The sequence below is a fragment of the Doryrhamphus excisus genome, linkage group LG18, assembly GCF_037039965.1.
Source record: "Doryrhamphus excisus strain RoL-2023G ecotype Guam linkage group LG18, RoL_Dexc_Guam_v1.1, whole genome shotgun sequence".
Classification (NCBI taxonomy): domain Eukaryota; kingdom Metazoa; phylum Chordata; class Actinopteri; order Syngnathiformes; family Syngnathidae; genus Doryrhamphus; species Doryrhamphus excisus.
The window spans coordinates 5,632,430-5,656,696 of record NC_136374.1 but is presented as its reverse complement, the minus strand read 5'-3'; the positions used below and the strand labels follow the sequence as shown (position 1 = coordinate 5,656,696).

At 40.8% G+C, this 24,267-nt stretch overlaps 1 protein-coding gene across 3 annotated transcripts; it reads left to right on the top strand.

Annotated features, from left to right (window-relative positions):
* Positions 1–583: 583 nt before the first annotated feature.
* On the top strand, positions 584–23,022 carry pmepa1 (prostate transmembrane protein, androgen induced 1). Of its 3 annotated transcripts, none has more exons than XM_058055407.2 (5): positions 584–812; positions 20,426–20,580; positions 22,026–22,079; positions 22,145–22,488; positions 22,564–23,022. In XM_058055407.2, exons 1-5 carry the CDS (start codon positions 728–730, stop codon positions 22,817–22,819), a joined length of 894 nt encoding a protein of 297 aa, XP_057911390.1. In that variant the 5' UTR covers positions 584–727; the 3' UTR covers positions 22,820–23,022. The 3 variants fall into 3 exon arrangements, with proteins under 3 accessions (XP_057911390.1, XP_057911389.1, XP_057911391.1); XM_058055406.2 differs by having other exon boundaries at positions 22,023–22,079; XM_058055408.2 differs by lacking the exon at positions 584–812 and adding an exon at positions 14,998–15,653 and having other exon boundaries at positions 22,023–22,079.
* Positions 23,023–24,267: the final 1,245 nt, after the last annotated feature.

Here is a 24,267-nt window from a genome sequence, read left to right as displayed (position 1 = left end):
TGGAACTTTGACCTTTGACAGGCAGGTGACTGAGGTGGATTTGTGGTTCTGAGTTACTTTGACCAGCCAGAAGCCTTGGACAACTTCAGTTGTCATATCAAACTGATAAACATACTCTAAACATACTTAAACATCATTTATCCCAGAAGTGTAGTTGTTGTCTGTTTGCAGTCACTTGCGTGATGCTCACCAGTGAGGTCATCACATGACGTCATTATTTGTCCAGACACAGCCGAGACTGTGGCCACATGGCCGACGACTGCAAGGTTACGTCATCTGCGTGCACGAGCTTCAGCACACAAAAAAATACAACAAAAAAAACAAAACAAAACAAATCAACACCGGAAACGCTAATTAGCTAACTTATCTGTTGGTTTGGGGTATAAGAAGGACTTGTGACGTGGGATACCCTTCACGCGCATGATGTGGCAGAATGTGGGAGTGGGGAATGATGTGGACCAACACACACACACACACAAGAGAGAGAGAGAGAGAGAGAGAAAGAGAGCGAGAGAGAGAGAGAGAGAGAGAAAGAGAGCGAGAGAGAGAGAGAGAGAGAGAGAGGCTAGAGCAGCCAGACGTCTGCTGGCTGTTTAGTCGCCGGTCACACGGCGGACGAAACAGATCAATTAGAAATAGTTGAATGCAGCTCCAAAACTCCTCCTAGATAGATAGGTATAGCAGCAGGGAGGAAAAGGAGGTTGATGAGTTTAAATGTTCCTACTTGATGGGCGTCTTGAACGCAACAACCGCCAATGTCTCGTGCGCGTGTGACTGTACGCGCCTCAGCTCCGTGCACGTCATGGACATCAGTAAGTAACATTGCTGCATTTTTAAATTTGTATTTTAAAAGTTACCAGTTTACAAACTTGTCGTCTGGTTTATTAAAATCGGCTTGACTTTGAAGTGACTGTCAGTCTTTTGTCGCGGCGACACGAGACGTCAACTTTGACGTTAGATTAGACGTCAACTTTGACGTCGCGTGCTCGCGAGGCTTTCAACGGCGTCAAAAAAGTGTGGGACAGGCTAGCAGGCAATGCTAGCTGAAGAGAGGACAAAAAGAGGCTGGCTTGAGAGTTTTTGTCATCGTGGCTTCTTCATCCGGAACCAGACGTCTAGCCGTCTGCTGTGCTAGCATCCGGGAAGTCCCACAGCATGTCTGTTTGCGTGCGTGCGTGTGTGTGTGTGTATGCGCGCGCGTGCGTGCGCGCCGCTGTGTTGTGGGTCTATTAGAGGTCATGAGCACGTTTTGATGATGTTCCTTACCAGCACCTTTTATTTCGTAAATGTGTGCATACACAATTCCCCAAAAAGTTTGGAATGAACCTACAAAGCAGTTTAACTTAATTTGACTAATTTAACTTTTGAATCATGGAAACAATGATTAGACCAACCTTGCTTCATCAGTTTATTTGTTCACTTTAATCCTTGGCACTAAAGGCACATTTGTTTTCACAAATATAATAATGACAACATAAATAGCTCGTAAAAGTCTCATTTAAGCAGCAAATTTCTAGCCTTTCTAGTTTCTTGATAATAACCAAAATTCCATTTCATCAATAGCTATGGCATTTTACTGCAAAAGGCATCCCATGTTGTTATGTTAATGGTATTCTTCTACTTGGAGTAGTACCAGCCATTAAAATTAAGAAAAATTTAATAAACTGGGCTAATAATTTTTCCATGACTGTATGTCCATCTCTTTAACTTTTTACACAGCTAGTTTGCAGTGGCCATGACATGTCTGTAATTTGTATGCATGTTTTGGGTGATAACCTGTGAGTTACAAAAAAACATGGAAAGCAAAATTTGTTTATCAATAGGAATTAACTTCCTTCTGTTGCTTAATTTTGTGGCGCTCTTTCATTGAGAAGAGTAACATATGCTTTCGTCACCAAAAGTGTCCAATAAGACTTGCTTGTCGCTTTTTGAAAGAGCTATCCCTCCTGCTCTGTCTTCTTATTCTCTGGCAGACAATGTGTGTATGAGGTGTCTTAAGAAGCAGCGTTACGATGCCCTCTACTGTAGAGAGATGAAACAACAGTCCCCTAATAATGTGTTTGAGTCATACAACAATGTATTCTAGAAGTGGGCCTTCGTCCACATGTGTTACACTGTATGTAACACATGCAGTAAAAGTAAAATGTTACGCTGTATTTACAGTAAGATAACCAAAGCTAGTGATGATGCATGACCAAATGTTGTGTCTCATCAGGAGCACATGAGGTTCTCTTTAGTCACATTTGGTTCCTCACATCCTCCCTCGTCTGGGCCTGACTCTTTCTAATTGTAGGGCGACACACACACACACCTGTTCTGAGTGAATGACTTGCTAGTCAAAAGAACATGACATCAGCATTACTCACAGGCTCGCTGTGAGTGTGTGTGTGTGTGTGTGAGTGTGTGTGTATGTCTAGATGTTTCTCTGCAGCATGAGATCACTAGGAGAGTGAGTGTTCCTCACACTGCTGGCCTGGACTCTAAATTAGCAGGTCCAGGTCCTGACTAGAGCGTGGAAAGATTATCTGGGCAAATGAAAACTCTTTTATTATCCGTTTTGGATGATATTTGAAGAGACGTTCAAGGTAGCTGAGGTTGCTGACTAAATGTTGGGGTTGCAGATATGTACAACGTTAGAACACCTCACAAGAGCTCTCTTCAGCGAGTATGCATGTCCAACAACAGAGGCTGTTTTTTGTGTTTTCCTTTCAGTGGATATTTTCAGAAACTAACAAGGTACGGTGACGGGTAAAACTAAGCCTTTTGGATTGTAACAAATGTACAACCTTGTCTCTTGCTACACCCATTACAATGTGTTTTGTAAGCAAGAGTGAACAGGTAGTCCATCCATTCATTTTCTATGCCGCTTATTCTCACTAGGGTCACAGGGGTATGCTGGAGCCTATCCCAGCTCACTGGTCGCCAGATCTTAAAAAAATATATATATAATTAAGATTATCATTCAAAGATGATTGTGTCACGTCATCATTGTGTCATGTCACCCACACACAGCAGCGCAATAGGTGGATGAGAAACAGACAATACACTACCAACGTATAATGCAGGATATTAACCAACTACTATGTGAGCTCTAACCATGTGCTTTTTTTACAAAAATATCTCCTTGCTAACTGCTAGCACTCGTGTAGCCCTGCTACTGGCTCAAAGAGGCTTAATAGCTGAGAGGATGCTCACTCTCTACTGTGTTCATTCATGCAGAGTGAACCCAAAGTGAAACAGATGGCACCGGCCCGCATACACTCATGTCAATTTATTGAGGGCTCATAATTAAAGACCTGCTTTTTTATTGTTCGATAAATTAATATATCTATTATCCTTACAGGCCTAGGAAGTGCTAAATCTGAAACAGTATGGTAGTGCCAAATCTTAAAAAAAAGAAATGTTAATGCCCAATCTAAACAAAAAATGGAAGTGCCAAATAGAAAAGGTAGTGCCAAATATAAAGAATAAAGGTACTGCAAATGATAAAAGTAGTGCCAAGTGTAACTGAAAAAGTAGCGCCAATAAAAAAAGTAGCGCCAAATATAACAAAAAAAAGGTGGCGCCAAATCTATCTACGGCGCTTCAAATGATGTGCTACCACAATATATGGGAAACACGGAATTCACCATCAAAAAGCAGCGAAGAAGAAGCCGGTAAAGATTGTCATCGTACAAAAAAAGGGTAGTGCCAAATAAAATAAGTACTGCTATTCCTTTGCACAGATTTGAATATGTTTTCCCCCATGGTGAGTTATTTAGCAGTCACACTCAATAAAGTGAAAAAGTGAGTTGGCAACATGTCGGATGGGAGATTCCGTGTCATGATACGGCACATGGCAAACCGACTCATTTGCTATGGTGTTGTATGATAACCGAGACAGTGTACGAAAGGCAACATTTTCATGTCATTCAGTAGTTCATTTACTAGTCTATCAGGAGTTACTTTACTAGTCATGTGATCGTTCCTTTACAAATCATTCTGGAGTTCCCTTACCATTCCTTCGGGACTTGCTTTACTAGGCGTTTGGTGGTTCCTTCATGAGTCATTGGGTCGTTTCTTTCCCAATCATTCGGTAGTTCCTTAACTAGTCTATCAGGAGTTACTATATTAGTCCTTTGGTAGTTCCTTTGAGTCATTTCTTAACCAGTCATTCAGTAGTTCCTTTACTAGTTTATCAGGAGTTCCTTTGCTAGTCCTTTGGTAGTTCCTTTGCGTATCCTTTGTATTCTCAATTGAGTAGTAAAGTGATGACCAAAGAACTAATAAGAGAACTACTGATGGACTAGTCAAGGAACTCCCGGATGACTAGTAACTACCAAAGGACTTGTAAAGCAGCTACCGAAAGACTGAATGACAGTATAGGAGCTACTGTAGTTACTACTCAAGTTATACAGGGCTCTACGTTAAAAACAAAAATGACTTGCCCATAGGGAATCCTTAAGGTGAGAACTACTTGCCCGAACTTGCCCCATGTAAAATGAAAAGACTGCCATAATGATATCATATATCAATATATGCTGATAATTCATCAGATAATAGTACTGATGCATTGTATTTGGAAGAAAGTCTGAAAAATTGTGGAGATGTATGTTAACATGGCAAGCCATGCATTGTACATTGTAGTCGTAGTAAGCAGTGATATTTATAAGTTGTGCACCACAATGAAACATTATTGAATAGACACATTTGTGTACTAGTAAAGTGTTTTTAATCCAGAAAAAATCCTCAATGGTCAAACAATAATTTGTGAAGCACAGGTGAGAAAAATACACAGAGAAATGGAAGCGCTAGATTTTGTAGCTTGTGCAAAATCAGCACTTGGTATTGGATCTAATCGGTGGTGTTTCATTGTGACCACTTCAAATTGTCACAGCAATGTGATTCACTCACCTGTGCCATCATTTGATTTGCTGCCGCTAATAAAATACTTGTTTAGGAGGCACTGGTTCATCACTTTTTGCTGTTTTCCTTCACAAGTTGTTGAAGAATTAGACCATGTTGGCAGGGACGCCATGATAGATGTTTTTCTAGTCAAACCATCGCTGATTGGTTGATCGCGAACAAGAACGGGTGTGGGTAAAACGCGGATTGTGGATTACGGACCGCTGTCTAAATAAACGATTCTGATTGGTCCATTTCAAGATTTGCAAGGATTGCTTTGCAAATTACCACCGGAATTAAGCAGTCCATATTTTACCAACACCCAACAAGAACCGCTTTAAAAAAACTCTTGGCAGTATGGCATGCCAAAGTACACTTGCCCGACGGGAATATCACTGATTGGATTTACTTGCCCCAATTTTGTTTTAACTTGCCCCGGGCCATCGGTACATCGTTATTGTCGAGCCCTGGTTATAGGACATTTCTAAACTAAAAACGAGTTGACATGATACAAAATATGCTTTATGCTTTGCTGTTTTGTCTATTGGTAAAAGCAACAAATATATCAATACTGAACCAATTTTAGCAGTACTAACCATTCACCATCAGTGAAACAAATTAATTGGAATGTCAATATGTTATTTCAATACGCACACAACATTCCACATCAGATCACATGACAAATTTGCTGTGTGCGCATAACTCAGTCAGTCTTAAAACTGAATCATATGAAAACCGGGGCAATGAAAAACTGCGGGATGTCTGTATTTGTAACAGCACTATACTGTACTATGACTAAAGTGTACTTATTGAAGTGTACTTGAAGTCGACTCTCTTCTGTCCTACTGGAGCTGATTCATTAACTCAGTGCGTCCTCTGCTTCCTGATTGCTGCTTGTGTTAACATGTCTGGACCCGTCAAGAGCATTTTTGTTTGCGATCTGTGGTCCCTTCCTTATCATCACCTCGTCTCCTTGTCTCCTACTACCTCCCAGTCCTCGATCTCCTTTATGCGGAAACACTGCTTTTTTCACTCGACCTCTCAGCTGTTGTATTGTTTCTCGGTCTAGACGCCAGCAACTCTCTCTCACGCCACAAAGAGCGTCTGATGGTGCATATATGCAAATGAAGGCGGCGTGCGCGTCTGGAGGTCATGGTCGTCACCACTTTTGCCGGGCTTGGGGTGATGGCGTCCATATGATCTGCATACAAGCCACCGTTCAGCCCGGGCCCTCGTAGTCTTGTCATGTCATTAATTAATCTGAAGTCAGTTTGCATTTGGAGCCATGAATATGTGAGTGCAGCGTCACACAAGCAGCACTTTTTTTTAATTAGTGTGTCTGATCCATAAATACAACAGTGTGCTTGTGCTCTGCTTAATTAGCCCGGAGGCTTTTGAAATGCCTTCAGACTTGTTTAGCATGTCTGCTGAAGACGTGAGGTCATCTGATGCCGGATAATTACCTGACCTGTCCTCCCGTTCTCAGACGGCTGCGTCATTGTCAATGAGTTCCTGAAGAAGTGCAGACTGCATGGATTTCACCAAACTCTGACTTTTCTACTTGGAGATGCTTGTTTGTGGTTTTTGCTGCCCTCACTATTGTCTTAAGGAAACAAAAAACGTTTGGATTGAGATCACACCGACTCCCGAGCCACTGAAAATAGTTTTACATAGAACGGATTGATACAAATTAAAAATAATGTTTTAATTTTTCTTATTTAATGTATTTTGTACATTTATTCGTCCCTCAGTGGGGACATTTATTTTATACATTTCCAATGTTATACAGGTTTTTTTGATTGAATTTCTTTTTACATCAGAGAATAGGCATTTCATAATGTCTTTTTTCATCAAGAGTTTATATTTTGCACCTTTTTGGCAGTCCTTGAAAAGTAAAGAAACTTCAGCACCGAGACTCCCATTCCATGTTTTCATGGATTATCTTTTGTTATTGTTCATTAGTGGTGCGTAGCTGTTTATTATATACTTTTAAATGTGTTTTAATAAGTGTGTGAGGCATATTCAAATGTAATAATTACAACAGTTGCTGTTATTACAAAAATATTGATGCGAAAAATGCCCTTAGAACAGTGGTACCGTTACACCCCTCGGAAAAGTCCAGTGTTCCAAATCCATGGTGGTTGTGTTTTTGAAGGCAGCATCATAAAAAGCGTGCACACACCAAAGCTGAATATTCAACTTCCCGACATACGTATATGCATGCAAATGAAAGCGACTCATTTTGCATATGAAGCCAGTGATGCCCTGCATCTGCGCGGGGGTGTTTGAGGGCGCGGCACATGATGCCCTGCGTCTGTCTGGGAAGGCCAAGGTCAAGGGTCAAGCAATTGGGGGAGGTGTGAAAGGTTCATTGTCATAGTGATGTTGGTTTGTGTGTGTGTGTGTGTTCACTTTCACTTTATTGACGTCTCAGAATTGAATGTGTTGCGTGTCGTGTAGTGCTGTCCCAAAGCCATAGCTATCATCACTGGTAGTGACGATGACAGTATTCTCCTGCTTCTTTTACCCTCCTTCGTAATGGTGAAAATACCCTTCTGCGGATACTGACACTGCATTACGATGTAGTTTTCGCACTCATAGAAGCACTCAAACTGAGACACAGCATTACGTTGGTTATGTTTTGAGTCTGTTAAAAGGTTAACTTTGCTCCTTCAGACAAAGTATGTTGTGATAACCAACATGAAACACTTTCGCTCCCCCTTCCTTTTCTCGTTTTTGTCTTCTCTTTATTTTTCTTCGCCTTGTGTGTTGGCTCAACGTCTTTGTCGCTGTGATGTTGTTTGGGTTTGTGCACAGATTTGTTTTGTCTAGAGTCAAGGTCCCCCGCCCCCGCCCCTCACACACGCACACACACGTGCATTCCTACTGAGGATTGAGAGCTGATGTGAGTCGTTTTGAGCAGGAAACATCAGGTGTTCCTGCAGGGAGGAGGGGCAGGAAGTGTTTGCTTGGCAGTGATGCGTGATGGGACATCTTATTCAGCTTGTAATATGAAGTACACACACACACACACACAGGGTCAGACATTGTTGTGTCTAGCCTGTGTGGGGAGTGGACCAGCTGATCCGGTTTCAGACATGATTTCATCATCGTCATTATCTGCCTTGTCCTTGAATCATTGTTCAGTAGCGTTTGTGTTCTAAGTTCTTGTTGTTAGTTAACTAAATGGCTCTGTTGCTTCTCTTTTCTAACATTGTACCCATTCTGCTCCTAGTGTTTACTGATGAAAATCATACAGCGGGATGTGCAAACTGTGGCCCCTGCAGCGTGCCTTAGTGTATGCGTTTTTCCCTACATGGCTCTCTGGCTGCGCATTTCGTCGGTTTCATTTTGGAGTTCAGTCTGTTTACATAAAAAGACAAAAATGTCTATGAGACAAGACAAGATTTTAACACAACTGTTAAAAATACAATTAAAAAATCTAAAATATATGTACTATATACAGTGTTCCCTCATTTATCGTGGGGGATAGGTTCTCAAAATAGTCCTACAATTATTATATGCATATTACGCTCATCTGAACGTGCCTTTTCGTCCCGGTGCCGTTCCACTGAACTGTAGCATTTTTGTATCCTTATACACACTGCTGCAGTACTCCTGCTGTTGCAGCCCTCTTCGAACTGAAGACTAAATTATTCTGTAATTGTATCCTACAGCTGCATAACTTCTACATTTTTTCTGCGAAATTAAGGTTTGGTTGGGGTTGCGTTGTGCAAGCACACAAAGACTGCAAGGTAGCAAGCAAGCCTGCAATGACACAGGAGACACAGCAGGGGACAACAAACCCTTGTCCTGACTGTTTGGAGAGGAGACATGAGGAAAAAGGACAACCATGCTCATGGAAATTCATTTATTGTGTGATTATTTAAAAATGTAAAAATCTGGATATGACGGTTGTTACGCATTCATTATTTCCAGCTGCACTAAAAGTCAACCTTCTTTCTTTCATTACCATTGTTCAGTCGCTGCAGAGGACGCTAATGTTGGAATTTTAAATAACTGTTCCCAGACAGCTTGACTGTGAGAGAGGAGTGGTCCCTAGTTTATTGTACATTCATTTATGTAAGGCTCCAACCACATAACATTTACATGGATCATCACATCATGTATTTAGTTCCTTCTTATCAAGTTTTCAAGACACTCTGTTACCGTATACGTAATTACCCCTTTTGGGGGTCCCCGCACCCCCAAAAACCATTCACTGCTCGATGACTTGGATACAGTACAAGTCTTGAAGTGACCTCTGACTAGGGAATAGATATTATATTGTGGTTTCTCTTAGAGTTGCCCTAACATCACACGCTCAACCTTTACAAAGAGCTATAAAAGCAGGGTGTCCAATGTGTGACTCTGGAGCCATTTGTGGAGGGTGGCTCGTTGGTTAAATTGTATTTTTATTTAACACAAAAAATAGAGCAAATAGCAACGTGTCGCTGAAATGTCCAGGCCTCCTTTTTTTACTGTCCTACAGTGTGTTGTAAAAATCAATTTAAATAATAAATAATAATAAATACATTTAAGAGTTGCATCAGAATATTACAAAGGAGGATTAAGGCCACACTCAAAAGATACAAATATAAAACGTTGGTGGAAAAACACCAACTTGTACACCCAATTTTTACTGTTGTTTTATTGATTGTTAATCAACTAGAAGCTAAGTATTATTTAAGTCATTGTTGAATCATGGCAACTTGAAACATTGAGGTATAACAGGGTGCTCTATTTGACTGCAACCAGCAGGGGCGCCGTTGATTCAGTCTCAACTAACTCAACTAAAGAGGACATCCATGCAAATGTCCACTATGGCAACATTATCCTCTTTTGTTTTTTAATTTTAATTTAAAAAATTGTTCCTACTTAAATGTCCTACTTAAATGATTGTGGAAATGTATTTGAAAGTCCATCCTAACACACACACACATTCTGATCATTTTAATGTGAAAGGGTGTGAAGTCAGACAGGGCAAGTCTGACAGCCTGTGTGTGTGTGTGTGTGTGTGTGTGAGAGAGCGCGACAACGGGTAGTCTGGGTCCTTCTGGCTAGAATTGTAATGAGGCGTGCACATACACACATGCACACGCTTGCACAAACCCAGTCAGAGGCAGACAAGCAGCTGATAATGAGCTTTGATTTTCATACGTTTCAGACAGAATGTGTGTGTGTGTGTGTGTGTGTGTATGCGATCCACTCTTATTTTGCTCTTATTGTTAACCGCTGTTAGCAGTAATTTGTGTTTCTTGTTTCACTTCAATTGTTGTGCACAAATACACATACACGCTCTCATAGAAACATTACAACTGTACGCTCACAAGCCACAATATTAGGGACACCTGCACGGTCTAGTAAGAGCAAACACCCCATGAAGATATGTTGCGACACCATATTGTTAGAAATATATCGATACATCCACTGAATATACCACTAGCTTAGCTGACTGAGTATCATACCATGCACCATTTGATACAATACCTAATAATAAACAATGTTAAAGGAATAACGTCAATTATGAGGGTTACACCATTTTTTTTCAATAGCTGCTGTAAGTTTATGACCAAAGTGAAAACATAATCATGTAGTGGAGAGATTGATGACAATGTTCCACAAACAACTTTGAAACTTTGATTGACGCACGGTAACTCACAAGCTGGAAATATTGAGCAGAAATGGCGAAAAAAAAGAGTATTTTGATTGGTAAAGTTAGCTTCAAAGCCCTGGCAGATGGCTCTTGTAGCAAGACCAAAGTTATTTGTATCTACTGTTGCTGTGTTTGACTTATCACAGATTACATGGCCTGCCAGAGACTGGAGCAGTGCAGCTATTGTTTTTATTGTTAATTATTAACAATTATTGGAATATTCATTTATTACAATACTGTAACTATTCATGAGAAATCCCACACTTTTTGAATGTTTAATGCGAGCTGCAATTTGTCCGACTTTTTTGACAGTCATTGAACGTACCATCTACCGTTCTCCGATGCACAGAGGGATATATGTATGTATTTGGATGTACTTTAGCCCTTTTTCTTTCAACTCATATTTGCTCCCAAATGCTGATACTATGTGGGAATGCATGAAGGTAAGATTTGATGACTTTGAGCGCTAATGTTCATCATTGTGCTACACAACCTCTCTGAAAAACAGAGTCCACCAAGCGGGTTGGTGGCTCTGTATTCATTTAGTCCTTTTCATAGTTTTATACAATACATCATAAATATTATCAATCACATCGCTATAATGTACTTATGTTTTACCCAGATGTTGAAAATCTTCCCTTAGCTAGTTTGACGCTAAATGGCTAACGCTAGCAAAACACTGGACTTCAGCCACGGTCATCACATTGACATCGCGTCAATAGCAGCTGGAACTCCAATTTAGCAGGCAGTTCAATGCCAAAATCATCAGAGAGATGTAAAAATGTAAAAAACGGGTTAGTTGGGCCACTCTTATGCCAAGGTAGCACTGTATATGACAATAAAAACAATATCTGCACTGCTCCAGTCTCTGGCAGACCATATAATCTGTGATAAGTCAAACACAGCCACAGTAGATACAAATAACTTTGGTCTTGCTACAAGAGCCACCTGCCAGGGCTTTGAAGCTAACTTTACCAATCTATAAACTCTTTTATTTCTCCATTTCTCATCAATATTTGTTTCAGCATGTGGCTACAGAGTTACCATGCGTCAATCAAACTACGGTGTGGGTCAAACAGGAGGAGCGCCCATCTGTCACATTCGTTTATTATCGCTGTGAAAGGAAACTTCCACTAACGTGTTATTAACGTGTTAACTTTGACAGGCCTACTTATTACTGATAAAAACTTATTTCTATGATTACATGTCATTAATTCTGAGTTAACTATGGACAAATGCAATTAATCACAATCAAATATTATCGACAGCCCTATTTAATTTATTTAAAACACTACCTAGGGTGCATTGATATAAATACTTATGTTAGTTCCGTTAACAACAGCAGCATAGATACAGCGACAACACTTACAATGTCCACAGGCCTTAGGATGGCTGCGTCTTCCAGCACAAGACGTGTGCTCCAGTCCTCAGGTGCAAAATGCTGACGGCAAACAAGCATCTTACTGAGTCTTTGTAGTAAAATTGAGAGCGAGGTATCCACTTTTCTGTGAATGACGCTGAGACTAGCGATTAGCAACTCGTTGTGTTAGTTAAAATTAAAAAAACGGCAGATAAAAATTGTTTTTCATGTTAGCTGCTACAATAATGATATCATAGTAGCTTGATTAATATCCAAGTCAGTTATGTCAATTGAACAGTTTTGGCATTATTTTGTAAGGGCTTTAGTGTCAAAATAGGTATTTTCAATGCAGTATGTTGTTAGCAAGCTCATATTAACTCCTTTTCTCACGCTGGAATGCACAGAAAATGGAAATAAATATGTTTCACATAAGGATTGTGAGTGATGGGCAAAATTCCAAAAAAGTGCATTTTGTCTTTAAAATGATCCTTTATTGGTCCCACGGTCGGAAAAGTAGTTTTTTTGCCTTCTAAAAAAATAACAATGTCTTTTAGTATGTAGACTTTATTTGAAGACTGAGGATGTCCCAATAGTCCCACCCCCCCCACACACACTCTATTGACATCAGCTGTGGGAGTTTTATGGACCAAAGTTCCCACACTTATTGGCTGTACCGTGACCATGGCTCACAAAGTCAATGTGTGTGTGTGTTTGTATGTGTGTGTGTTACCCCCTACAGCCTTTCTCATGGAAATTGGCAAGCCAATTGTGTGCAGCAGTGACCTACACACATACACACACACACACACACACACACACTCAATCAGCTGTCTGTGCTATTTCTGACCAGCCAGACTGCCGAGTCATGGGAGGACCAGTAGGCAAGGGGGGAGGGTTGTGTGTGCTCCTTTTCACATTTTACCAGAAATGGTTGCCTTCTTATTCTTTTGTCATATTTTGATTCATCTTGTGGGCTGGTCAATACTTATTTCTGTTTTGCGTGCTGCTTCAGCAAAGAATTGGCGTGCTGGTGGATAGTCAGGATGTCCCTTACGAGACACCAGCCTGGAAACATGCTGTATGTTGTGTGAGACCAAAACAGCACACATTTAAACCGTCTCTCTGCCAACGATCAGATCCAAGTCTGGCACGAGCAAAAGCCTGACGCAGTACCTGCACTGGTCTGTGAGAGGCAGCAATGTGCCGCATTGAAGGCTAACTGGAAATGCTAATTCTCTGAAACGAGAAGACGGAAAAATATTAGGATGCAGACTAGACATCCCGGTCCCGCGTCTGACTCGACATTGGCCCCCTGTGACCTTGAGCTGAATGCGGCGGCGGGTGAAGGAGGTAGATAGACTGCAAGCAGGCGGCTGTGGCTGACAAATGAGCCAATTGCTGTGTGTGTGTGTGTGTGTGTGTGATGCCTTCAAGAGGCGATGAGTGCAACTGTCTTCACTTGTGCACATGTGAATTTGCTGTAGCTGTCCTCGTTGGAGAACGATTTAAAGAGTTTTTCTTGTAACTGTAATGTAAACGCATCATCAGTGGATCCTAGTATGTTAATGAATTATATTTAATATTAATATTTAATATTTAATTTTATAAAATATTTAATTATATATATATATATATATATATATATATATATATATATATATATATATATATATATATATATATATATATATAGATAGATAGATAGATAGATAGATAGATAGATAGAGAGAGCTCCTTCAGCGATAGACTGCTTCACCCCAAGTGTGTGAAGGAGCGATATCGCGTGTTGCTCGACAGTAGCCATGTTTACATGAGAAGTTTTTCTCTTTCTGAAGGACTTTGCCACAAACAATGGTATACATGGAAAGGAATATTCCAATCTCTTGTCTACATGCGTCGCTATAATCAACCAGAAGAGTCAATGGGGCATGCCCAGTAAAATGTAAACATCAACATCACGTGATACCGACTTCCCAGAGTTAATCTTTCACTTGTTGGAATAACTCCGTATTGCCAGTTTTTCGTCTGTCCAGTCTTGAAATTTAGTTTGGATCAAAAACAAACTTTCCGTAGCAGTCCAGTGCCGATTGCTGGCCTCCATTTTTAAAACTGAAGAACGTCTGGAGCTGCGTGTTACGTCATATCTGAGCATTCGATATGATAAATTTAACCTGGAAAGGATCAAATTCAATCTTGCTAATATTTTATAATTCAACTCGGTACATGTTTTATGTAGATATATATTTTCTTTTGACTTATGGACTTATGAATGGCGTATAGAAGGGTTTTAGATTCTGTTCCACAGATGGCGCTAATGCACACGAAAGCTGCTTGCCAACCGCCAATAAACAACAGAAGAAGAAAAACGCACTCTGACAACTTTCCGTTTGAGTGGCTACAAGATACCTCAATCGGATTGGGGAAAGGAATATTCCACCCCTGTTAATCTGATTATATATTCATTCGGATTGGCACTATTCTTTCAGAATGAGGCGTATACAAAGGTTAAATTCTTTACGTTTGAGCAAATAAACCAAATGCAATTGGAATATTTGGGTCCACATATATGTGGATAATGACATAATATTTGCAAATGATGATGAATAAATGTTAATTATAAAAAGTGATATTGGATAATTCCTCACGACACACCTGAGAATTTCTCAAGGCACACTAATGTGCCGCGGCACATTGGTTGAAAATCACTGTTCTACACCACTATGTACATCTGTGTAATACGATGTAAATATAACATTAGTTCATTCATTCAACATTAGTTCATTCATTCATTCATCACAGAGCACATATAGACAAACAACCATTCACACTCACATTCATACAATTTGGAGTCACCAATTAACCTAGCATGTTTTTGGAATGTGGGAGGAAACCGGAGTACCCGGAGAAAACCCACGCATGCACGGGGAGAACATGCAAACTCCACACAGAGATGGCCGAGGGTGGAATTGAACCCTGGTCTCCTAGCTGTGAGGTCTCGGCGCTAACCACTCGACCGCCGTGCCGCATTTACATTAGTTTTAATATTTAATTAAGGACACAAGTATTTGTGGAATTATGTATTTTTTCTGCACTTAATTCCAATTTTATTTAACAACAGTATATACACATATATAATACAGTATATGATTATATATCATATATTAAAATGTATTCATATATTTCACGATGGAAGTCAAGAAAGACGGTGGCCTCTGCTTGTGACATTATTCTTTGCAATTGGCTAACAATGTAGAGGGTGAAGTTGAAAGTTGAACTCTGTGTCGTCATTATGGGGCTTCCACCCCCAGCACCGTCCAGCCATCCCACCCCCATCTGTCTCTGCCAGACAGATACCCCGCCTTCCAAGTCCCTTCACACTGACCCCCTTTTGTTCACAGCTATTTGCAGATAGCAGAGGGGGCGAAGTGGGCTGTTCAGGGGGGGTGGTGCGGTCAGCTGTTTCTTCAGTGTGAGTGTGGACAGTGTGGGAATGTGAGGGAGAGGGAATTGAAGAGACAAAGGTTGCAGGCGGCCAGTGAGTGTGTGTCGGCCGGTGAGGACGCACACTGGACGTGCGAGCGCCCACAAGCTCCACGCTTTGACTTCATTATTATCACTTTTTTTGTTCCCCCGCTGAAGTTTTTGAGACTTCAGATTTGGAAGTTGGAATATCAACATCCAGGAGGAAGACAACTATGCAACCTTCATCAGGGACTCACAACCACGACAGCTGTCTGCAGACACAACTGTGTGGTGAGCTCACACCGCCATTTTTATTATTCTGTATCAAATATTCATCTGCTATCAACCGCGGCGTTGTTTAATGAGATTTGCTTTTAAAAGATAATCATCCTCAGATTGTTGGCACAATGCGCTCATTCCCCACCAAAAAGTGGATCACCTGGCTGGATTGCAGTCAGCTAGGCGGAAATATTTTTTATGAACTGTATGACTGCATTAGTCATGTTCCTCCTTGGTTTGTCCCAATGTCCAATGCAGCGATTGCGTTCCTTCACAGTTGCCAAGTGCATTTCAGAGAACTTTGCATGTTAACCGATGTTTTTGTGTTAAAAACGGTACTTTCTTTTTCAAAAAAAACAAAAAACAAAAAAAATACATACAAACAGGCAACATAACTTCCAAGTCAGATGTCTTATTTAGTAAAAAAAATAAAAACACAACAAAACTGTAAAATGAAATTACATAGTTTGATGTGGTCTGATGTTTAAAATGCTCCTGAAATGCAAACATACTGATAGTATAACAATTTTAACACTTTTACAGGAAATTAGGCAGATAATTCAAGGAAAATTATAAGCATAAAATAGTGTGTGTGTGTTAAAATATGTTCTGGCCCCCCGGACAATTTTGTTAACTCAATGCGGCCCATGAGTCAAAATATTTGCCCACCCCTGCCTTAGACTGTCGGCTGTCTAATCAGGTCTCCTAAAGGGAAATTACATTTTTATTGAATGAAATAATGTGCCTCAATTATGTCCTGCCTTAGAAACTGTGACATGTTAGATAAAGTAGCTGTTTAACGTGATGTAACATTAGCATATACTGTACGATGAGAATATGATGTCATTGTGTCAAGTGATGTGAGCGAGGGTTCACTACATACAAATTTTATGGGGTTTTTGCATGGATATCATATTTTGTAACTTGCTACCTCGCTCGTGGCATTGGTTTTATATATTTATAATACAATCTTCAGTATTCTGAGTGTAAAATAAACAACAAAAAAAAACAAAATGGTACTTTCCTGGGGCATGGTGACTTGAAGATGACTTGAAGATCATTAGTATTTATGACTTTTATTATCTATAATTTATGACCTGGGACCCTTTGAGGACCCCCAGTGTTTATGTGGGTCTGGACAAAAGATTAGATTTCCAGTTTTGTTACACGAAATCCAATAATTTGAAGGCTTTAAATTGTCAAAAATCTCTTAAAATCCTCATAAATAGAATCTTGAATGGTCTTAAATATGTATCAATATCACTTTTATTCAAAAACAAATGCATAAACTTTACTTTCTCTTTTAAAAGTTTATTTCTTGTTGTTTATTACAACACAGAACTAAAATACTTGCAGCGCGGTCACAATTTATCAAGCACAATCAGCTAGCGGCACAATGTGTCATTCCGGGCCTCCAATTTTTGTACTTTTGTACTTTTTTTTCCTGTGTGGATGTGAAACGGGTCTTAAGTGTTTTCATTATGGTCTTAAAAAATGATCCAAAAGTCTAAAAATATATGACTTGTTGAACCCTGCATTAACATTGCGAGATAGGATGTACAGTAATCCCTCGTTTATTGTGGTTAATGAGTTCCAGATCCGACTGTGATAAGTGAGCTTCCATCAACTACGATTCCTTATTGTTAAATGGAATATTTTGGTAGTTAGAAATCAACATCATAAGAGCTCTTTAGACATGAAATAGCACCCCTATAGTAACCTTTACACTCAGATTATTCAAAATGGTAGTTGTTAGTGGACTTCTGACTGTCACGCACTTCCAGGCGAGCGTTTGGCTACACTTGCTGACGTGTTTTGTGGTGGTAAATTCCATATGCATTGTCTGAATATATTTGTATTTTACAGCAGTTAGCAATTTATATGTTTGAAAATTAAAAAAACCATGAGGATAAGCAATAGAAAATGAATGAATGATTGAGTTCTCCTCCTATTTTGTGTGGAAGTGGTAACTTTTTGGCCTCTTATTTTGTCTTTCCCCACCCTCGACCATCTCTGTGTGGAGTTTGCATGTTCTCGTGTTCTCGTGGGTCTTCTCCGGGTACTCCGGTTTCCTCCCACATTCCAAAACCATGCTAGGTTAATTGGCGACTCCAAATTGTCCATAGGTATGAATGTGAGTGTGAATGGTTGTTTGTCTATATGTGCCCTGTGATTGGCTGGTGACCAGTCCAGGATGTACCCCGCCTCTCGCCCGAGGACAGCTGGGATGGGCTCCAGCACCCCCGCGACCCTCATGAGGAAAAGCGGTAGAAAATGAATGAATGAACCTTCAATTTGCTGAGACTAGCAACCTTCTTTGGCCCCATGGTGGGTTATTTTGCATTCAAACCAAACAAAATGCATGGACTGTGAGCCAGCAAAGCATGGTACATGCAATATTGTATAATAATTTTCATTCATTCATTCATTTTCATTCATTCATTCATTTTGGTGGCCAGCCAATCAAAGGGCACATATAGACAAACAACCATTCACACTCACATTCAAACGTATCGACAATTTGGAGTGGCCAATTAACCTAGCATGTTTTTGGAATGTGGGAGGAAACCGGAGTACCCGGAGAAAACCCACGTATGCACGGGGAGAACATGCAAACTCCACACAGAGATTCAATTCCGAGGGTGGAATTGAACCCTAGCTATGAGATCTGTGTGCTAACCACGCGACCGCCGTGCAGCCTGTATAATAATTTGGCTCTAATTTTTGTTGACAACTGTATTTATTTATTAGGAAGGTTGGTTGTGATGTATGTTGCTATGCATCAATATTTTCACCATGTAGCCACATAATTCTGGCAAAATATTAGGAACAGCGTGAAGGCTGCCGTTAGCCATCAAGCTCAGGGCTGGTGAGACAGGAAGCCATCTTGGAGATAATCCACCTCCAGCTCAGTCAGAGTTAGTGTTTTAATTATGTGATTTGTTCTTTATAGTATTTGCAAAATGCTCAAAGCTTCCCTGTTGCTATGGAGACGCAATTCCACCAAGCTAAACATTTGAAGAGAAGGTGATACCTGGTGAGACGTGCTACCTGGATTGTAAGGAAATGTCTCCATGGGGACATTTTGACACAAGAAACATGCTCGCATGAGTTCCTTTGCCTCGTTATATTGTGTGTGTGTGTGCTGCGACTTTATGTGCTTGTGTCTGCCCTCTGAGTGCCCCCTGTGAAAAAAGTGTGAGAAAAGCAGTGTGTGTGTGTGTGTGTGTTGGGGGAGGTGGAGCGTTTCGAGCAGACTGCTGCTAAACAAAGCCCGCCCTGTCTGTCTGCTTCGGTGTGTGTGTTGTCTGGGTGTCTGACACACAAACCTTGTTGCATCTATCACACAGCTTTTATGAAATGTCACTTTTGTCACCAGGCATTTAATGAGCATGAGAAGTTACAAAGAATCATCTATTGACTTCATCTTGTATCCCTTCATGGTGGACTCCGTGGAATCCGGTTTGCATAGATTTACCCTCCGAGGCCACGAAAAATGGACTCTAAACCAGTAGTGTCCAAAGTACGGCCCCCGGTAGTTTTTTTGTATTTTTTTATTGGCCCTCGGAACTTTGACACCCCTGATGTAAACACAACAATATGCTTCTCACGGCTGTGAAAAACATTTCTCAAAGAAATATTATATTGCACAAGAAAACCAAAGCATCTTCCTGCTGGAAATGTGGCTGTGAATTGACTTGTGAGACTGCGCCCTCTGCTGGATTCTTAGCTGTCAACCCCCCCCCCCCCCCACCCCCACCACACCTGCATCAAATCACCTTGTTTACAATGTAAAGCAGGGGTCTCAAACTCGTGGCCCGCGGGCCAAATGTGGCCCCGCAGGACACTAGTTTGAGGCCCCCGCCTTGATATGAAAGTGTAATCTTAGTGCGGCCCGCGCAAGTTTGATATGGATGCTGTATGGTATCATGTACCCAGAAAAAATTATTATGTTTGATTAATGTTCATGTTAAAGGTTAAATAACTGTTAATAGTTATCCTCCCTATCCGTGTGGAAGTGGTAAGTTTTTGGCTATTTAAGTTTAAAGGAAATAACTTGAAGGCTACCGTTTAGGTCGCTAGCTCTCTAATTTGCGAGTTAGCATGTGTCTCAAGACCCTGCAGTTGCGTAATATGTTGTAAATAAAAAGAGTATAAATGTGACTATAGTCGTGTTTTGTCATGTCTACAGGGCTCTAATAATGCTTTGTTCATTTTAATCTGAAAAAATAATTTGTCTACCCACCAACTATATGTGGTTTCTTTTATTATTTGCCGTTTTATTATTATTATGATTTATTATTATTATCTTATTTTGTGTAGAAAAATAAAAAGTAAGATATTTAACAGTGGAATGTTTTATCAGAGCTTTTATTGTAGAAAATTGGAACCAAAGCGAAGTTTTTTAATTTTTTTGTTTTTAATAAATGCGTTTTTTTTTTTTTTGGAAAACCTGATGCGGCCCAGTCTCACCCAGACCCGAGCTCCAGTGGCCCCCAAGTAAATTGAGTTTGAGACCCCTGATGTAAAGCATAGGATGTTTTTCATCAGAAAACAGATCTCATCCCCCGAGTTGGTAATAATTTCTGACTTCTGTTCAGAAATCCCACCATCTTCGGTGTTGAGATTTTGCACTTTGTTTTGCGGCCCGTGAAGTGAACACACCGTAGTAACCTTAGTGAATGTAGACCCCCCCCAAAAAAGTGGGTCTCTACTAAACTTGAAAATGTACAATGTTATTGTTATTTAATCAAGCATTATGATGTTGTGGTTTGTGTGTGCAGCCCAGCTGGAGTTCGTCCAGATCCTGGTGATCGTGGTGGTGATGATGGTGATGGTGGTGGTCATTACTTGTCTGCTCAACCACTACCGCCTGTCTGCACGCTCGCTGCTCTCCAGGCACGCCTCCACGCGCAGGAGACAACTGACCCTGGCCCACGTAAGTTCGCTGTTTTTTTACCGACTGGCTACTTTATAGTACACGTGACCTCTCGGCTCATCTTCTTCAAACTCCAACCTTACCTGTCAAACCTCTTGTTTTTCCCTCGGATTTTGCCCTTCTTTTCTCGTGTTCTTCTTTTTAATTTTCCCATATTTTGGTACGGCATGGTTCCACCAAAGTATCTCAGAATTGATCAGAATCCCTTATTTTGTGGAAAATTTCCCTCATTTTCAAATGCAAATGTTGCGCACCGCACAGCCACAGAAACTGCTTGTCAGAAGTTACCAATTATGGTAAATGTCCAATAAAGAGCAAACATAGGACATTTTTTTGTGTAATAAAAATGGTTTTAGTCAAAGCAGGGGTCTCAAACACGCGGCCCGCGGGCCAAATGCGGCCCGCAGGACACTAGTTTGAGGCCCCCGCCTTGATATGAAAGTTTAATGTTAGTGCGGCCCGCGCAAGTTTGATATGGATGCTGTATGGTATCATGTACCCAGAAAAAATGATTACGTTTGATTAATGTTCATGTTAAAGGTTAAATAACTGTTAATAGTTATCCTCCCTATCCGTGTGGAAGTGGTAAGTTTTTGGCTATTTAAGTTTAAAGGAAATAACTTGAAGGCTACCGTTTAGGTCGCTAGCTCTCTAGTTTGCGAGTTAGCATGTGTCTCAAGACCCTGCAGTTGCGTGTCTACAGGGCTCTGTCATGTCTACAGGGCTCTAATAATGCTTTGTTAATTTCAATCTGAAAAAAATAATTTGTCTAACCACCAACTATATGTGGTTTCTTTTTCTATTTTTAATTATTTGCCGTTTTATTATTATTATATTTATTTATTACTGATCCTTCTTTTTTATTTTCCCATATTTTGGTACGTCATGGTTCCACCAAAGTATCTCAGAATTGATCAGAATCCCTTATTTTGTGGAAAATTTCCCCCATTTTCAAATGATTGATTTTCTTTATTCTTGATTTTATTTATTTTTCATCTTATTTTGTGTAGAAAAATAAAAAGTAAGATATTTGAGAACAGTGGAATGTTTTATCAGAGCTTTTCTTGTAGAAAATTGGAACCACAGCAAAGTTTTTTTCATTTTTCTATTTTTAATAAATGCGTTTTTTTTTCGAAAACCTGATGCGGCCCAGTCTCACCCAGACCCTAGCTCCAGTGGCCCCCAAGTAAATTGAGTTTGAGACCCCTAATTCAAAGGGTTTAAGAAGGCGCGTGGTGCAGCAGCACCGCCCTCTGGTGGATGAACAGCATCAACTGCTCCGCTTGCCTCCAATTGTCTTGTTATTAAATGTTCATAAATATTATCGTATGCATTCATATCATTATTTATTATTGTCATTAGTGTTCTCTGATCAAATCAATTTAAAGGAGCAAGATGATGTTTGAAATTTTTACAATTATTGACTTGGACATTTCTTCCAGCAGGAGGCGGGCCTGTGGAGCTCGGAGGGGGCAGGGCCAAGTGGTGTTTTGAATGAGGTAACAGATAACAGCAGCAGCTGTACTTCCTGGTACAGTCATGTAACCCCCTCTGCCTCCTGTAGCAGCAGCAGGCGTACAACCCCCGGCCCCCGGACAGAGGGACACCCGCATCATACCTGCTGCGGGACTCTCAGCATGGTCTGCCGCAGCGCTTCCAGAACACCTATTCTGCGGGGCGCTTCCAGCCCACGTACCCCTACCTGCCCCAGGACCTCATCGACCTCCCCCCCACCATCTCCCTATCGGACGGGGAGGAGCCACCGCCCTACCAGGGCCCCTGCACCCTGCAGCTCCGAGACCCAGAGCAGCAGATGGAGCTGAACCGCGAGTCGGTTCGAGCGCCACCCAACCGGACCGTCTTTGATTCGCATCCCCTGGACCCGCCCACTTCCTGCCTGCATGCCAGGTACCGTAACAGGTTTGTCATGACCATCACCTGAACGTCCTGCTGACTTATTGACACTGGACGTTTTCCCGACAGCCTACAAGCCCCTCCTCCGAGTGTGCATGCCGGAATCAGCGCAGTGGAGGCGCAGGAGGCGGCCCGCCAGCACAAGCAGGAAGGTGCTCCCCCCACGTACAGCGAGGTGATTGGACACTACTACCACCCGAGGGCCCCAGCCCCCAGCCATGGCCATCATGCGCCACCGTCCTCGCTCCTGCACGGTGTCCTCCGACTGCCGCTGTCCGCAAGTGTGGACAGGCAGAACGCCCGAAACACAGAAGAGAAATCCTAGAATCCTCGGCAAGCGTGCCGAGGTCATGCTTGCACCGCTGGTCAGTAAACATGACGACCAACCCTCACTCTGATTGGTTGGAATACGAGCTGAGACACAAGAGGAGAATCTTCAGTACTTCCTGTATTGCAGAATTCTACTTCCTGACAATGAAGGTGAAGTTAGAAGCTTCCTTCCTCAAACTTGTCTCATCTTGAAGATAAATATTCTTAGTCTTAGTCTTTTTTTTTCTTTCACAACTTTTGTTTTTGCTTTCACACACGATAGTTCTGTTCTGGCCGCGAGCACCCACACCTGCTAGCATGCGGCCGTGCTAGCACACACAATCCTTCCTAGAAAAGTCTTGGCCTGTCTCAAATCAAATACTTCCGTGAGGACACTCTACTGTGTACTTACAGTAAATAGTACACTCCTTCTTAAGTGTGCGTGTTTGGAGTATATGTTGCTGCACAATTACTGGAAATCACAAGCGCAATATTTACGCTTATTTAATAATGAATTGCAACCTCTCAAATTAGACCCTCACTTTTCACTACATAGCCAAGATTGTAGGGTGACCAAATTAAATTTAACATTTTAAATTAAATTAAAAACCAGGAGTCTTAGCTCAACAATGATGCTCCAAGTTTACCTAAATATGCTTTATAGTTTCAATTTCACATATATATTTGTTTATTAATTATGAATTCATTTAATATAAATATAATAATATGATAATAATACAATAAAAATACAATCTATAACCAAAGGCATAAATTCACATAAGCTTCTCTTATTATGGCAAAATGATCTTGCTTTCTTAAGTTTAACACTTGGATCAAAGGAATGAAATTACGATACAAATAATGACTCTTCTGTATTGGAATAATAGGCCTGTAAGAATATTATATAAGAAACTTGAAAAGAGTTATTTCTTTTCATGTCTTACGAGACAAATAACTACAAATATGAAGTAGTATTAGCATATTTAGTCGCTAAATCAATGAAAACCAGGACATTTTCATCACTTTCTAAAAATAAAAAACAGGACAGTCGGGGCCGGACATAAAAATAATACAATAATGTCCTCGCAAACCAGGACACAACCTAGGAAAACAGGATTTTTGGTCACCCTGCAAGATGGCGCCCATTGCATGTGGTAAGTGTCCGTCACTGCACACTCATCATTTTCAGTGCACTGAATGATTGACATGCATACGCACTCAAAGGAATAAGTGTAAGTACGCAAGTACGCGAATTGAGACGCAGCCTTGGCTCCCGTTTACTAGCTTAGCAGTGTTAGCACGTGCTAAGCGCTCTGCCTTAATTGTTCACCAACTGATGCGAACGAGCTAGCTCATGAGATGTTTTCTACAGAAGGTTTGCACAAAGTTGACCGCACACAAAGGAAACCCCTCCAGGTGGTTTTCCAATCAGTAAAGACGCTTTTTGTTTGTGTTTGCCTTTTT

What these genes read in the sequence shown, in the direction of transcription:
- pmepa1 (XM_058055406.2), top strand. Translation starts at nt 728, where the DNA reads ATGGGCGTCTTGAACGCAACAACCGCCAATGTCTCGTGCGCGTGTGAC. An exon ending in CAAGTGGTGTTTTGAATGAG is followed by an intron (nt 22,080 to 22,144) that starts GTAACAGATAAC and finishes TGCCTCCTGTAG; the next exon opens with CAGCAGCAGGCGTACAACCC. An exon ending in ACTTCCTGCCTGCATGCCAG is followed by an intron (nt 22,489 to 22,563) that starts GTACCGTAACAG and finishes TTTTCCCGACAG; the next exon opens with CCTACAAGCCCCTCCTCCGA.